Source organism: Corvus moneduloides, chromosome 3, assembly GCF_009650955.1.
Source record: "Corvus moneduloides isolate bCorMon1 chromosome 3, bCorMon1.pri, whole genome shotgun sequence".
Classification (NCBI taxonomy): Eukaryota; Metazoa; Chordata; class Aves; order Passeriformes; family Corvidae; genus Corvus; species Corvus moneduloides.
This window is the reverse complement of record NC_045478.1, coordinates 11,402,095-11,419,093: the sequence shown is the minus strand read 5'-3', so window position 1 is coordinate 11,419,093 and position 16,999 is coordinate 11,402,095. Positions and strand designations below refer to the sequence as shown.

The 16,999-nt window shown below is 41.8% G+C and overlaps 1 protein-coding gene across 3 annotated transcripts in view; it reads right to left on the bottom strand.

The window, feature by feature from the left end:
* The window catches only part of SMC6 (structural maintenance of chromosomes 6), a 39,997-nt gene extending 23,043 nt beyond the window's left edge, over positions 1 to 16,954 (bottom strand). Inside the window, exons 1-8 of one of the 3 annotated variants that reach the window (XM_032104109.1) lie at positions 16,871 to 16,954; positions 13,733 to 13,885; positions 11,081 to 11,229; positions 8,135 to 8,252; positions 6,096 to 6,201; positions 2,413 to 2,549; positions 1,795 to 1,856; positions 856 to 936 (exon numbers count right to left, since the gene is read on the bottom strand). In XM_032104109.1, the coding sequence (XP_031960000.1) occupies positions 856 to 936; positions 1,795 to 1,856; positions 2,413 to 2,549; positions 6,096 to 6,201; positions 8,135 to 8,252; positions 11,081 to 11,224 (648 nt within the window). In that variant the 5' untranslated portion in view covers positions 11,225 to 11,229; positions 13,733 to 13,885; positions 16,871 to 16,954. Of the gene's footprint in view, positions 1 to 855; positions 937 to 1,794; positions 1,857 to 2,412; positions 2,550 to 6,095; positions 6,202 to 8,134; positions 8,253 to 11,080; positions 11,230 to 13,732; positions 13,886 to 15,088; positions 16,390 to 16,420; positions 16,672 to 16,870 lie in introns of those variants that run through there. The other 2 variants (XM_032104111.1, XM_032104110.1) reach the window with 2 other exon arrangements.
* Positions 16,955 to 16,999: the final 45 nt, after the last annotated feature.

Below are 16,999 nucleotides of genomic sequence, written 5' to 3'. Positions count from 1 at the left end.
GCAAAATAAGGAATTCATTCATCACTTCCCGGGGCAGGCAGGTGTTCAGCCATCCCCAGGAAAGCAGGGCCTCATCATGCCTAACAGTGACTTAGCAAGACAAATGCATCATTCAAGAAGTCCCCAAATTTCTTCTTTTTCCCCCAGCTCTATATGCTGAGCATGATGCCATATGGACTGGGATACCCTTCTGTCAGTTGGGGTCATCTGTCCTGGATGCGACCCCTCCCAGCTCCCTGTGCACCCCCAGTCTCCTTGATGGTGGGGTGGAAAAAGAAGCAGAAAAAGCCTTGACTCTGTGTAAGCCCTGCTCAGCAGTTACAAACCCCGCAGTAATGAAAATATCTCCACATTATCAATACTGTTTTCAGCACAAATACACAACATAACCCTATATAAGCTGCCATGAAGAAAATTTACTCTAATCCAGCCCAAACCAGCAGAGTCATGCTCAGAAATAAAAACAGGTAAGAGAGGGTTTAGGGGGATTAGCCACCTTTTTCTTTGGAACTGGTTGGGTGTCAGTCCAGCAATGGAGGTGGTGAGTGATTGCCTTTGCATCTCTTACTTAGTTTCACTTTCTTTCTCCCTCCTTCCAGCTTTCCCTTCAGTTTTTAAACAATTTTTATCTCATTCCTCTAATTTTTTTTTTACTTTTACTCTTCATTTCCCATTCACCCATCCCAAGCTTGGGGGCAGCACAGAAGGGAAGTGAGCATGTGGTTGTGCAGTATTTAGCTGCTTACTTGAGTTAGCCTAAAACAGGTTATTAAAATTAAGGAATTTGAATTTTTTTTTCCAAATACCCTAAAAATCAGTACTTTCATGTTTTCTATGTTAAATTGTTTTTCTTACCTTGTACTTGTCACCTTCATTTTTAGTCTGTAAAAACTGTTTACTCATCTCTTGGGTTAAAACAGACACAGGATTATCTACCTGCAAAAAGAAATCATTTTCATTTTATTTTAATTACAACTTACCATGTAACTGCAAATCCATGAAAGTAAGCACTCTTTTCCAGTCCTGCAACTTAGTAATAAGCTAAGGTTCAGAAATCAAACTTTCTAATTCTCTCCCATCTTCAAAAAAACCAAAACATAACAAACAAAACCAGTAACAAACAGAAAATTTAAAAATCCAATTATATCAACTACATAATAGAACCACAGCAAGGACAACTAAAGAACTGCTTCCAAGAGGATACGTGACTTCTATAAAAACAGTACCTGTAAGTTCCATTTATTTTAAAAAATCAGCATTAGAAATTCTTGTTGTATCAAAGTATGGCAATAAATGCAATGAATTGACCCATATATTCTTACAGACATTGTCACAAAATAAAATCAATACATACTAACCGAAGTTTATATTATTTGACATTCTAAGTATGTTGAATATTTTAAACTTCACATGCACTGCCTGATCTTTTATTGATCACTTAGTAGTAAAATCACATTCAAATTTCTGAAACAGCTAGACCTGAAATAATGAGCAGAAAAAACTCTCCAGATAAAAAAGAAACCTATATATGTCACGACTTTTATCAACAGGACACACGACTCACAGCTCACAGATGACAGCAAACACTTATCTGTCTGGGACAGAATCCTATTCTGCATTGTATGAGGTACAAATTTCAATTTTCCTTTTGCTGATGCATTTGATTTAAATAACACAGAAGAGGTAAAACTCTCTCCTTTAAGGAATGGCACATTTCTTTTTAATTCAAAAATTATAATATCACATGCCAATATCTTCTTAAATTGCACAGAATTTAAACACTACAAAAACTACCTGTATATTAAAGTGATCCAGTATTCCTATGAGTTCCTCTTTCTTTGAAGAAATTATGGCCCCTAGTGGTAAAAAAAGAAAGGAAAAATATCAATAGATTGAAAGTAAAGAGACATACAGTGCCCCACTCTTTTGTTCAATGTGGAAAATGTAAAAAATGAGATTAATATTTTTGTAACAGACTTAGTCCTAAATGAGAAACACTGGTTAGAGGTTTTCTTCATTATTTTTTCTATGTATTTGCATTTGAACATGAAGACTTCTAACTGAAGTCCTTCTTTGACTCATAAACCCCCTGTGACAGAATTTAGACCTATCAGCAAATTCAATAAACCTCAAAAAAGACTAAAAACTATGTTCAGCCTCATCACACAAGCAGATTTTTGTAAAAACAAATACATAATGTAAATCCTGACATGCTAAATAATACATATCAATAAATATATAATGCTTTTGACATACTAAAATGTTCTTAATCTGGGATAAAGACAAAAAAATGGACATCATCATCATCCTTGAATGATTTTATGAAATTACTTTACTAACACCAAGGCATTCAAAGCCATGAACACGTTTAGAGAACTTCTAAGACTGAGAACAAAGCAAACTATCACCAACCACATTTGCTTTTCAGTTTGTAAGTTCTGCTTCCATCCTGATTAATGTGCTGATTCACAGTAATAGAGGCACCATACGATTCTGGTTTAAATGCATCTCTACCTTGGTTCCGCAAAGTTATGGAAATATCTGCAGAACTAAAAAAAACCAAAAAATAATAAAAAAGACAACTGAAATTAATTTCAAATCTATAAACAACAACAAAAATCAGAACGTTTTAATTTTCCATACAAATTGTCATGTGTCCTAAAGGTCACAAATGCAAGTCAGTCATTGTACCAGTCAGAAGAACACATATTTATCTGGTTTGAGCCAAAACAGCATTAGAAACTTTGCTGGTTTAAAACCCAGCAGGAAAAGTAAACCCACTCAAGCTACCTTTTTTTCTCCACCCCCTTCCCACAGTGGAGGAATCAATAGGAGAGATTATAAAAAGGAATCACAATTTACTGCAAAATCTCGAAACCAAAACAATATTAATAAGAGTGTACAAAACAGAGTGCTTTACCCACAGAAGGGTATTCACCACCAAACAAACAAAAATGCTTCCCCAAGACAGCGCCTGGCATGGTTTCCTGACAAACACAAAATGGCAACTGGTCCCTTGCTGGGCCATGTGGTGCCTGAGAAAACAACAGCACCTATGTCTGGGATGCTCATGGCTTAACTTTCCCGTTCCCTAGCCCGAAAACAATGGAAAAACAAAAGCTGGTGAGACCTGACAGGTCTCTGAAACAGGTCAGGGGACCCTTTTCCTGAGCCTGACTGTGCAAGAGCAGGCCTGGAGTGCTCAGCGGTTCCGGCAGCGGTGGTGCTGCACTGCTGCTGCAGCGGCTGCGGTGGCTCCGGTGGCTGCCGCAGTCATGGCAGCTGTGGCTGGGGCTCCACACAGCTTGGCTGGGCTCCACTCCGTGCCGCTGCTGTTCCCTCCCTTTTCTTCTTCTCCAAGTGGCATCTCGGGCTTGCCAGCGCTGTCTTTCAGCACCAAACCAGAAAAGCTGTGGCTCGGAGGAACAGGAAGGGACTGTGTCTTGGGGTGATTTTATGATGACACTCGACTCCTGATCGTCTGCTTTATGCCCAGAAATGGCTGCTGCATCTTTAAGGTGGGTCCGGGGGAGGGCCGGGAGCCTTGCGGCCTCCTCTGCGGCCTTGGTTCAAAGTCTCACTCCCGGCGTGCTCAGTGCAGGGAGATCGGCGGTTACTTTCATGCTTAGCTAACTCGCAGATTAAGTAGATTTTTAGTAGATTAAGCAAGCAGTTTCCTTTTTTCTCCCTCTCTACCTTTCCCTGGACTGAAGCAGCAATCCTCTGGTGGGGTTTTTTTTTTTGGTTTGTTTTTATTCTTGAAATGTTTTGTCTTGGTTTTGATACGACACCAGATAATCACTGAGACCAGCAGGGACCACTCCAGCCAGCCTGAGACCTCAGGAAAAGCTGAACCAACAAGATAAAGGACACCAAAATCCAGCAGTTTCACCTGGTGCGAGGAGGAGACCAATGGCAGAGGTTCAACTGGTTCCCATCTGCTTTGAATGAGCTGCTGAATGAAATCTTTTTTTCCCTGCCCTGAGACAAAAGCCATCCGCCATTTTGTCCCCCCTTTGCCACATGGCCAGCCTGTTTATTTCCTCCCCTGGCATTGTGAGGTTTTTTTGTTCTGCTGTGGGTGGGTTGTGTATGTGTGTGTGTGGGTTAAGGTTCTGAAAGTTCAATATCTAGTATTTATTCAATTTTTTTTTAGTGCCATGTGGGCACTTTGTTAATAAACAAGGTTTTTTTCACTTTCACCCACTGGTATTCATTTTTCTCACTGGGAAAAGGGATTACTGAAGTCCTTCTCTTTAGAAGAGACACTCATTCCAGAGTGTTTTCTCCTAAACCTGTCTCTAAACTGAGACAGACTGCCAGTGGCAGAGACGGGCAAAGTCTGCCAGGCTGACCCTGAAACCTACACACCCCCTGTCTCAAGCCTGGCAAATGCAAAAGCTGGTGGCTGTTCCACATTTGGTCCCAGCTTCCTCGTGCTGACACCATGGCCCTGCCATGACGTGGGTGGTATGGAATCAGACATTGCCAGAAACTCCAGCCCTTTTCTCCACAACCATGACAGACATACTGCTGCCATACAGTGACTGCTTGCTCCTCCTATGCTTCAGCTATATCATGAGCCAAAAGCAAATATTTGTGAGGGATTTCCTCCACCTTCCCTTCCCATCTGAGTGCCCTCCTTTTACATTGCAGAATCAAACTGCTTTTCGGTAGTTCTCCTTTTTTCAAACTGGGTTCTGAATAAAACAGTTGCCTGGCTTCTACAGCCTAACCAAAGTAATCTACAGCAGAACGCTTAAGGGATTCTTCTAGAAAAGAGGAGATATGATTTCAGTTCCAAATTCTAACTTCCTGTTTCTCAAGTGAGTGCTGAAACATTAACTTAATATACACAAGGCAAGTACTGCCAACAATTTTACTCTAAGCACCTCTGAAAGTAAAAGCCTGGGACTCTGAATAACAGCTTTATGTAAATGTAAACTCCTAAACCTCCTATCTTTTTACTGGTTTCTCTAAACATGTTATCCCCACTCTCACAGCAGACATTAATCCATTTCTTGCATGTTTAAGTTCCCAGCCATCGGTCAAGGTCTTTATATTGTATATTCACTCATGACACCAGAAAGACTGAAAAATAATTAATCTCACTGCTTGCAAAACAATGATAACTAGTTCCCTATAATTTTTTTCTAGTGCACTCCATCTTTCTGTAGGATATCCAATGACAGAGTTGAAGTAAGACACGAGAGCAGGCAATACAGAGGACATAACACTGTGTTAGCTAGTTCAGTGTCCCAGTTTCAAGGGACAGAATTAATTTTCTTGCCATTACTGTGAGGGGCAGAGCCTGGAGCCATGTGAGTGCTGTTATTCTATGCCTCACACATCATCACTGGGGGCACAGCTTCAGCTGGAAGAGAAGGGGAACACGAAGTGGAACTGCCACCATTCTGTTCCTTTTGTCCCAGGAAAGTGGGCAGTGAAGGAAGCAGTGGGGTGGCTCCAGTCCCACCATGGGCTTTGTGCATCATGGTTTTTCTTGTCTCGGGCTTGGGGAGGGAGTGTGGGTGCAGATGATTTGTCCATCATTGTTTCTTCTTTTCACAACACGGGCATGGACACTTCCATTCGCCATTTTCTTCTTTGTCTCAGGAGCTACATGGATCAGGCTGTGGTGCAGCCACCTTGAGTCAGACTCAGTGAGTATTTTTGCATGTAATCACCCTCTTTTATACATTGTTGTTATCAGTATTGTTGCTGTGTTTGTTTTCCTTATCTCATTGCTGACTTTATTCAGCAAATTTTTATCTCAACCCATAACCTCTACCTTTATCCCTCTCTTACTGGAGTGGAAAGAGAGCAGCTGTTTGGAGTTTAATTTCCAGTTGGTTTCAAACCACAACATTCAGAAATAATGGTATACTACTAGTAAAACTTCTAAGGCTTTTTGTTTTCAGGGTTTGGGGATTTTTTTGTGAGGGGAGCATATTGTTTAAATATGGTCTCTTCAATGTTATGCTTTTTATTCAAGTCCAGTGGCAGAAGAGGCAGGAAATTAGGGTAAACAGAAAACTCAGCTAACCTGAATGACAATCACTGAACTACAAATGCAACTTTAAAGTTTTACTTACGTCTCTCCTTTTTGAATAAACATTTTTAATGAGGAGCCTCTGTTAGTTGCAGTGGCTTTTCCACCAAGTCCAACAATTAGTGCAGTTAATACAGAACTTTTCCCACCTGTAATCGAAGCATTGAACTTGTTTAAAGAGAAGCTATTGTAACTTTTACTCCAGTTCACCTGTATTACAGTTTTTTGACTTCTTATATATTCATGCATTAGAAGTCCAAATTCAGTCCTTATTGAACATATAAAAGAACAATAATGCTAGAAAAGTATCTGTCATTTTCAAGGCTCTTCCTAAAAAAAACCCAACATGCTGAGCCAAACTTCTGTTATTTCTATTTAGCAATTTGCATTCAACAACATGTCCTAGGTCAGAAGGAAGTAATTTCCTTTACTTTATAAGCATACTGAAAACATGTATACAACAAAAGAAATCAATCACACATTACCATTTCTCTAACTATCTATTTTAAGCTCTCTTTCAAAATTTATGTTTAATTTTTTTAATTCTTTCTCCAGAGGAAGGGAGCTTGTATAAATAGGTATGACTCCCTTTTTCTGTAACAGTTTCTATGTGCCATACTGTCCTGGGTTACCTGCAATAGAGTTCCTCTTCTTCTTAGTAGCTTGTACAGGTCTGTGTTTTGGGTTCATCAGGAGAATAACGCTGGTAACAGGCACATGTTTTGGTTGTTCCTAAGTAGGACTTATCAATGTCTCATGCTCTGCCAGTGATGTGCACAAGAAGACAGGAGGGAGCATGGCCAGGAGAGCTGACCCAAACTGGCCAAAGGGATATTCCATACAATAGCATGTCATGCCCAGTGCATAAACTGGGGGATGTTGTCCAGGAGCCACTGATTGCTGCCCAGGGATGGGCTGGTTGTGAGCAACTCTATTATGCATAACTTGTTTCTCCGGGGTTTTACTCCTCTCTTTCCTTCTGCTTTTCATTATAATTATTATTATATTTTATTTTATTTCAATTATTAAACTGTTCTTACCCCAAATCACGGATTTTACCTTCTTCTGGTTCTCCTTACCATCTCATTGGGGCACACGGGGAAGTGAGTGGCTGTACAGTATTTAGTTGCCAAAAGGGATTAAATGACAACAGTCCTTTCCAGCACCCAATGGGGGGCTCCAAGGGTTGAGGTAATTGACCAGAGTACATTAAAACAAACTTGCTGTAAGCATTCATTATATTAGTTTAATAGCTGCTGATCACAATGCTGATTTATTTGCTCTCAGAGTTGTGCTGGTTCCCAGAGCTGCATTACGTAACATCTTCCTTGTAGCACACGCTCCCTGTTTTTGCGTTTATCACCTTTGGGGCCTGGGCTAAAGGTTATCATTTTGAAGTACTCTGTAATGCTGGCTGATATATGACATGACAAGACAGGACATGGCAGGACATGGCAGGACCGCTGGCCGCGGAACTCGCCGGGTCCGCGCACTCGGCGCCACCGTCACCGCTGGGCTGCCGGAGCCATCTAGCGGCAACTGCTCACAATTACACCTTGTACCCCTCCTCCTTCGGGAGACAACCTAGTATGGAGACATCCTCCCCCTTCTCCAGGTTAACTACAACAGCTTTTGAAAACCGTGAATATCCTTGGAAGCAGGATGTTGCTGAATGTGGTTCAGATGTCGTTTAGAATTAAGCAACTATTAGCAGGACTTCAACCCCCCATTACAAGCACTGTGGTTCCTCCAAACTCAGTGATGGGAACTGCAGGCACTTGGACAATTACTGCGCATTTAATAATAAACATAGAAGTACATTTAGTTCAAATAAAAAATTATGTATTATTTAGCTATGACAATATTTATATTCACATAATCTTTCGCAAAAATCTCCAAATTTAAGACCTAACTCACCAGCCTTTAACTACTAGGATAGACCTGTGTGGTACCTAATTTCAAAAGTGAATCCTTGTCCATGCCTAAAAGATTGCTAGCGGCTCTTTTTCAAATAAAAATAACATCTTCTATATTATTAACAGAAGTGTTCTTTGACAAAAACACTATGCAATTAATACTTACTTCCATTGGTTCCAATAACAAAATTGAGATTTGATCCAAACTGAAACGGCCCCAAATTTGAATGGCACATGAAGTTCTTCAGCTGGATACTTTCAATTATCCCAACTTCACCGTCAGGCTAAAGAATGAGCAATTAAAACTCAAGTTATGTACGCATTTTAATGAGATTAAATTAATATATTTTAAATGCAAAGAGCATTAAAATGACAGTATGATATAAAACATCAGTTGCTACAAGCCACAAGGAAGCAGAAGGGTTTCATGACACTGTGTAAAGTTGCTTGCTATAGAGCAGTTATGCAGAAAAAATACAAAGAAAACAGTTACCAAAGCTCATCCCTCACACAGAGTAACTTCCAGTTCTACCTATTACTAACTTATCATCAATACAATATAAAATATTAAGAGAATAGATCTACACAGTTGGCTGATCAAGTTAAAGCATGTTATTAAGGGCATTGTCCAAATGTCTTGTAAATACTGACAGGCTTGGGGCACCAATCACCTCTCTAGGAAGCTGTACTGCCTTTGGGTGGCAAGGTTATGGTAGCAGGGGCAGGAAGCTACAGGGGTGGCTTCTGTTATTTTATGATCGGCTATTATAACCTGCCAGAAGCTTCCCTGTGTCTGACAGAGCCAATCTCAGCCACCCCCAAGACAGACCCACTGCTGGCCAAGGTTGAGCCCATCTGCAACAGTGGTAGTGCCTCTGGGCTAGGAGTTAGGAAAGGGAAATTGCAATTTCAGCAAGCACAGCCAGAGAAGAGAGGAGGGAGAATATGTGAGAGGAACAGCTCTGCAGACACCAAGGTCAGTGAAGGAGGGGCAGGAGGTGCTCCAGGCATCAGAGCAGAGAGCCACCTGCAGCCTGCAGAGAGCACCATGCTGGAGCAAGTGGATTCCTAAAGGAGGCTGTGACTCTGTGGGAAGCCTACACTGGAGCAGGCTTCTGGCAGGATATGTGGCATATGGAGAGAAGAGCCCACACTGGAGCAGGCTTGCTGGCAGGACTTGTGACCCCATGGGGGACCCACACTGGAGCAGGCTGTTCCTGAGGGACTGTATCCTGAGGAAGGGATGCACACTGGAGCACAGAACAAGTGGGAGTCCTCCCTCTTCAGAAGAAGGAATGGCAGAGACAACATGTAATGAGCTGACTGCAGCCCCCATCCCCAGTCCTCCTGTGCTGCTGCAGGGAGGAGGTAAATTGGGAGTGAAGATGAGCCAAGAAGGGGTAGAGGGAAGGTGTTTTAAGATTTGGGTTTATTTCTCATTATCTCTCAAATCCTGATTTGATTGTTAATAAATTAATTTAATTTTCCCAAGCTGAGTCTGTTTTGCCCATGACAATCACTGGGAAGTGATCTCTCCCTGCCCTTAGCAATGAGCTTTTTCTTCTATTTTCTCTCCCCTGCTGTAAGAGACGGTCTGACGATCCCTCATCTGCCTCACGATCATCACCAAGGACAGAGACTGAACACAGGAGTCCTGGCCTGGCTGAGGTGGGATGTCTGCCCACTGTTGCCTGCAGGTGAGCCCGCTGGGAACTGGTACCCAGTTCCTGAGGAAATTAGTGCGGGTCACGGTGGACTGCGCCGTTCTTGCTGCCCAGGCAGGAAGGACTGTGCTGAAGCGGAAGGGAATGACCTGTCCTGTACACCTGTCCTGTACCTGTTTCCCAAAGCAACGGGCCTCATAACACTGGCTGTAGATTTCCCCACCTCTTGGGGAAAAGGGGGAGATGAGGAGATACAGCTAGAAAGCAGAAGCGAGAGCACTGCTAAACTCATGCCAGAAGTAGACCCGCTAACGCTGCTAGGCTGCAAACCATGGCAGGCAGTACTGCCTATGAAAGGCATGCTTGGTATGTACCTGTGATAGTCAGTGCTAGCTTCTAGTTTCACAATGTTATTACAAAACATAGATATGGTCTTCGCCAGTTGCCCCTCGCTTCTGAAAAGGACTATAAAGGGACTTTCTGAAATAACTGAGGTGAGGTCTCCCCACAGAAAGAAGACAAATCTATTGGCAGAAGGCCACGAGGACTTTGTCTCATCCGTTGGTAGCTATTCCCACCCCCCCAGCTTCTTCCTCTCTACTCTTTTACTTTGTTTTTCTTTATCTCTCTGACTCTGTCTCTCCTCTATCGCATTGCCGTGTTGTGGGCACTTAATAAAGGAGCACTGTTTTGATTAAGACTGAAATTCCTTGTGTCCTTTTGCACTCTGAGATCTATAAATGAACCAGCATGACCCTCGCTTGTATTAGCAGATCGTGACAGCTGCCCAGGTGAGGAGGGCAGTGACAGAGTGGTTTTGGTGAACACATGGCATCCAGAAAGGTTCAACGCCCAGAGAAGCCTGGTCCAGTGTCTTTACCACTAGTAAAGAAACATAAATACACAGGACAGTATTTGCAATTTCAAAAATTATTTTTTAAAAATCCTCCATCAAATTAAAATTCAACTACTAAAAGAAAAGCAGAAAAAAATAATATTCCTGTTTTCAAGTTTCTTTTCCATCAAAATTTGCATTTCAAACACTAGATTTTTTTAGACATCTGAAAGTGTCAGCTATGCAAAACAAACAAATATTTGGCACTTCTTTTAGTAAATAATTAGTTTTCTAAATATTTTCTCAGCTTTTACTACAAGCATAAATTAAATACACCATAGTTCTATCAAAATCCATTTCCTTCATTTACTTGACAACTTCAGTAGTATTCCTTGTACAAAGCCAGAATATTGTTATTTTATGATCGACTATTATAACTAGATGACACAGAAGAAATAAGTTAAGAATAACCTCATGCAGAAGTCCTCATCGCAGATAGTATCCCTAGTTTCTTTTATCTTTGTTCTACTGAAGCCTACATCCAAGACATTTATTTCAATAAGGACAGAACTTTTCTTGTATCCTCATCCCTGTGACTCTGTAAACTACTTACCGACTGTGAAGAGGCACTACCACTAGCTGAGAACTCTAAAGTTTCTTCTTCGTTAGGCTCATCACTAAGTCTATGTGTGTATTCTTTTCTCTGCCTTTTCTGGGATCCACGATTTGAAACACTTTCTTCCTTTCTCTTACCCATGAGTACTGAAAAACGAAAGTAATGAAATACTATGTTTCAGTCTTCTAGATGACAACATACTTACAGGTAATAGCACCGACATACCAAAATATTTACTTTGGTAAAACAATTATTAAAATCACAGCAAACTTTGCAACAAATACTTTTCCAGAACTGAAATCTCGGTAATTTAAGCCTATGCTTACCATGAAAGAGTTGCATCAAAACAAAAGAAACACAGCTTCATTATTCTAATCAAGTTGAATTTGTTGATTAAAAATAAAATCAACCTTGATTCTGTTTTCCTTAGTACATTAGACTTTGGAATACTTGCTAGAATTGTTTTCGGTTAGCAATGGACTTGAAGATTAGCGGTAAAAAGTACCTAACTAACATAGTATGATCAGCAGCATCAATACAGGTTTCATTGAAGTCAGCTGCACAGGCAAAAAGAAAGTGTATTAATTATTTGTGGTTGAAAAAAGCCAAGAAAATTAATATGCAGAACACATAAAAGTAGACTAAAGGAAAATTCAGATTCATAGCACTGTGCTGTTTCTTACACACAAGGTAGTATAATGCGATCGCAGTAAACAAAACGCTCCTAATAAAGGATAACTATTCTCTCTACATAGAGGACATACGTATAAATTTCCTCTACAAATCAATAAATAACACACAGACTTCTGCACTAATAGGACTGGTCCGAAACAAATCTTGCAGAAGTAACAAGCCTTACTAAAAACATATAAAAATCTCGTATTTTCTGTAACCGTAAGCTTATGGCATGGTTTTATTCCCTTGGAAGTACATACTACATTCTTCATACCTAGAGGCCCAAAGCCCCACACAAAACACAGAGCTTGACATACTTATCCAAAGCAGAAGCAAGGTGCTATTTATACAAATGCAATACACAATCCTTTTATTTGTTAGTAGTTAAGTCAGCTACTGGTAAGTATCCAAAACAGGCTAAAACTGACATCTGTTGCACAGTTTTCCAACATCCACACTTTTCTGAAATGGATTATGTTCTCCTACTCAACTTTGTTTACTGGAATTTAATCTAGAACCCCCTTCTAAGAAAGATGGCAACCAACTTTAATGCACATCACCAGTTTGAGCAAAATTCAGAGGCATTAAATGTACTTAACATTCACTTCTATAGAAAGATCACTGCATGACACATGGCCTAAGAATAGGTTGCTTATTTTTAAAAATAAATTAGTAAAAATATAATTTTTTTTAAAAAGTGTGTGGGGTGCAGGAAAGATTGACCAGCACTAGAGACATAGCATGCCCAAAGTTCGTAACACATGTCTAAATACACTGGGGGTTTGGAGACCAGAACACTCCTAATCATGGATACAAGTGATGATAACAAGCAAGCACTCCGTGTCCCACAGGACAGATGGGATGATCCAGGAGAGAAGACATACAGGTCAGCCTAACTGCTCCTAACACAATCTGCTGGATCCCAGAGGGAGGTGACACGGTCTGTGAGAAAGCTGGGTGGGTCAGCACAGCGGGTCCAGCTGTGCAGTTCACAGCCTCAGGACCCTGTGGGGCCCCCTTGTTAAAGCCCTCAGGCCCTCCTGGAGCTTCTAAGTGGGTCTTGCTCCACATTCTCTCCGTAAATGTTTTACAATTAGTTACTTGGAGAATCTACAGAGAACTCAATTAAATAAAGACTGCTGAAGTACAACTTTAGTCATAAGAACTCATGCTGCAATGGAGGGGAGCAGTGCTTCTTCCCTCTGTCTCACCCCCCGAGTCCAAGCACCTCTTTACACAACAAAATAATAAATCATCTCAAGGCTCTGAGTCTATCAAAAAGTAATGCAGGAAGAAACTTCTTTCTTTTAATGTTAGTTAGGTGAGTTCCCCAACCACTTCACCATGCAGATCTGTATGCTTGGGTCATTGTGGAGAAAAAGATGCTTCTCTGAGAAGTTTCCTTGTGTCAGCCTAGTCTTCTGGTCAATCTGTTGCCTGATTTCAACTGATGGGAGGTCAGACAGCTCATACTACCAAGAGTCACAGAGAAGAGTATTTACTATAAGAGATACAAGAGACATTAAAATTTCCTACATCCTTACAAAGAATATCTAATTTCTATTCTATATATTTGTCGACTGCTTTATAAAAGACAGTGTCTTATGATCCCCTCATTAATTTTCTATGACACAGCATCTAAAAGATAAAAAAAAATCAGTATTAATCCCTTTCCATTATGTGCAATGAACAAAATTCAAAGCAAATGCAGAAATGCAGTAAACTTCCCATCTGACACTGTCACAATAATTTTGCATGGCAGGGATTTCTTTATCAAATATTAGAGGAGGAAGAGGAGGAGGACAATGATGATTATTACTGGTGATGATGATTATTATTATTACTATTTCTATTACAATGATGATGCCCGTAAAGTATTTACAGCAGAACTGTCATATCCACTTTATGTTACGTAGTTCAATATCACACATAGAAATCAAGGAGCAAATACACTTCATGATTCAGCTTACATACCTTTTTCTATACTACTCTTGGTTTACTATAAAAACATGCCTTCATGCCCAAATTACTCAGACCAGCAAACAGTCACTTGCAAGCTCTTGGCATCCATCACTCAAATATGAAGACAAGTATTCATCGAATCTGCTGTTCCATTAAAATCTTTCTCTAAAAAGAAGGGAAAACATAAGCTTTTAATGTTGTAATTAATAACATCCAAACTAAAGATGAGGGCTATGAGTTCCATTGCTATACTACTTGAATATTTAAGGAAAAGGGAGTATAAGAGTAGAAAACAGAATGAAATAATCTCATGTAATCTAACTGTGAAGAAGGCAAAAGACAGAACAGTCTGCACCTCAGAACTCCTGAAGAGCTAGTACTGCAAACAAAACTTAACTACAAGCAAACTGTAGTAAGTAGCCTCAGAAATTAGGACAAATATCAGTGGATGCAACACCTTCCCTGAGTACAAAAAAGCCAAAAGGAGCAAGAAACTGACCACAGCCACAAGGAACCCATTAATAATATTTTACAAGAAACAAGGGTTTAAAAGGCACAGGAAGAAATAATCAACCTTTAAAAAATAAATACATCGAAAATGACACATATTTGAATTTTACTTTTGAATCATCTTAATATTTTTGACAAGAAAAGTCCTTTTTTTACATTATCTGCTCCCACAACTCTTGCAGCAAGACACCCCTAATTTCTTTCATTAATTTTTAACTGACAAAATCGTTGCTTTCAGTCTCAGCACTACTCACCCTAATTTTAACAGTCTGGGAATAACTATTCAAGACAAAGAAAAGCAGCTGATCCAACCTATCTAACGGTTATTAAAGTATGCAATACTATACTGGAAACAATTAAACTGGCAAAAACATACATCAATGCATATTAAAATATGTAATAGATTACTAAGAAGCCAACAATGGTCATTATTGACAAATGTTAACAAAGGATTTTTTTAACGGACCAGGCATCATATTCAAAAACTGAAGTATAAAATATACTTCAGTATATTGCAATAAAAAGTAGGACTATGTTAACAGAAATTTGTGATGACAGAGTCAATAATTCAAACTAGAATCCAACTGTCACTCAGGAAGAGAAATCAAGAGTACTGATTTAATAAAGAAAATAAACTTCACTATCATGGAACATAAGAGAATACAGTTAGAAATAAAAACTGTTCCTATAATTGGGAGCAAATAAAGGCAAGACATTCAATTACAAAAACAATCAAAGAATCCCTGCAAATTATGACAAATTATGCATATAATGAGAGCACGAAAGAAAAATGCAAGCCCCAAATGTCCTGTATAAAACTACAAAGACTGCTGCATGTTATAGTAGAAAAGTACTTACCCTGTACACATGAAAAGATAGGAAGGCAGAGGCTGCATCCACTGATGTTCACCCATGTTCCAACTTTATCAATGGCCTATCTTTCCACAGTATTCACTGCAATGGAGTTCCACAACTGTTTCCCTTTTCCCCACCTGGCTGGTCACAGCTGGCCTCATCCAGAGGTGACAGATCCAACCTGCTGTCACCAAACCCATACCAATGGCTTTCTAGCAGCCTTCACTGGCCTGGTGTAAGGTAAGAAGGTGTTCCCATCTTGTGGGACATCCATTTTAAACACCCTGGACTGAGCCCAGCTATAACCCTGCCTTTCATCCAGCTGGCAAAACAGAGGTAAAGCAAAGACACCAGAACAGACCTATGGCAGGATGAACACAAGGTATAGGAAGAAGCAAAGGGTAGAAGAGGAAGAAAATACTTGAGATCTTTAGCTGATGTATAGCACGCTACATTTAACAATCACAAAAATTTCAATAAAATTACAAATTAACACTAGCAGTTAATAATAATGAAAGCAGTACAACACTATCTGTTGTACTTAAAGGGGAGATATTCCAGAGGGCTGAAGTCAGAAGCCCAGCCTCATACACAGGCGTGGGGCGCTCTACATTTTTTGGGACTATCCAAGCCAGATGTTCCACATTAGGCTACATGTCCGACGTTCACGACTCCTCTCCTAATATACTTGCAGCCAGTGCATAAGCCTATACAATCCCATCTAAACACTGGAAAAGCACTGCCTGACCCACAGCATCACAGAAATGGGTAAGGCTGGAAGGAAGTACAGGGGGTCATCTGGTCCAACCTCCCTGCTCAAGCAGGGTCATCCCAGAGCACGTGGCACAGGATTGTGTCCAGGCGGTTCTTGAGTATCTCCAGTAAGGGAGACTCCACAGGCTCTCTGGGCAATCTGTTCCAGTTCATGGTCACCTGCACGGTAAAGATATTCCTCCTCATGTTCAGGTGGAACTTTCTGTACATCAGTTTCTGCCTGTTGCCCCTCGTCTTATTGCTCGGCACCACCAAGGAGAGCCTGGTCCATCCTCTTGACACGCTCCCTTTACTTAGAGAGATTGAGGTCCCCTCTCAGTAATCTTTTCTCGAAGCTGAACAGGCCTAACTCCCTCACCCTTTTCCTCATAAAGAGACATGATTCAGTCCCTTAATCATCTTTCACAGCCCTCCACTGGACCCGCTCCAGGAGCTCCATCACTCCATCTCTCCCTTGTACTGAAGAGCCCAGAACTGCACTGCGGCACAGAGGGCAGCTCCGCCTCCTCTACGGACAACGAAAACGAAAGAGGGGCAGAAATCCCCCGAGTCCACGATTACCTGTTGCTTTTACCAACACCGCACGGCCCGGAAGGATCCCCCACTCCCTAGAAAAGAGACACTGGTCCCTTGGCGGCGGGGACGCCCGGGCGGCCGCCGCTCCTGCTCTCCGCCGGCAGAGGTGGGCACCCGGGGGGAGCGCTCACACCCGGTGGGGCACCCAAGCTAGGCAGCGGGTGACAAACGCCAGCTCCGGCCGCTAACTGGCCCCGCAGAGCCACCTGCGACAGCAACCCTGGCGCCGGGCCGGGAGCAGCGGGAGGAGCGGGTGGCAGCCGTTGCTCCGCCTTGCGGCCGCCAGGCCGCCCCCTCTCCCTCCCAGCTGTCCAGACAGCGGGTGCGCGCCCGGACAGCGTCCGCCAGGACGCTCGCCAGGACGCTCGCCCGGCACGGGTCACCCGTCCCTTCTCTCCCCTCCCTTCGCCCCTCGCCTGCTCCGCGCCGCGTTACCTGGGACAGCTCCCGATCCCTGCACGGCGGGGCGAACGGGGCGGGACGAGCCGCAACGGGCGGAAGAGCGGCCGCCGCGAGCGCGGCGCCTGCGCGCTCCGGTCCCGCGGGGCCCGTTTCCGTGCGCGC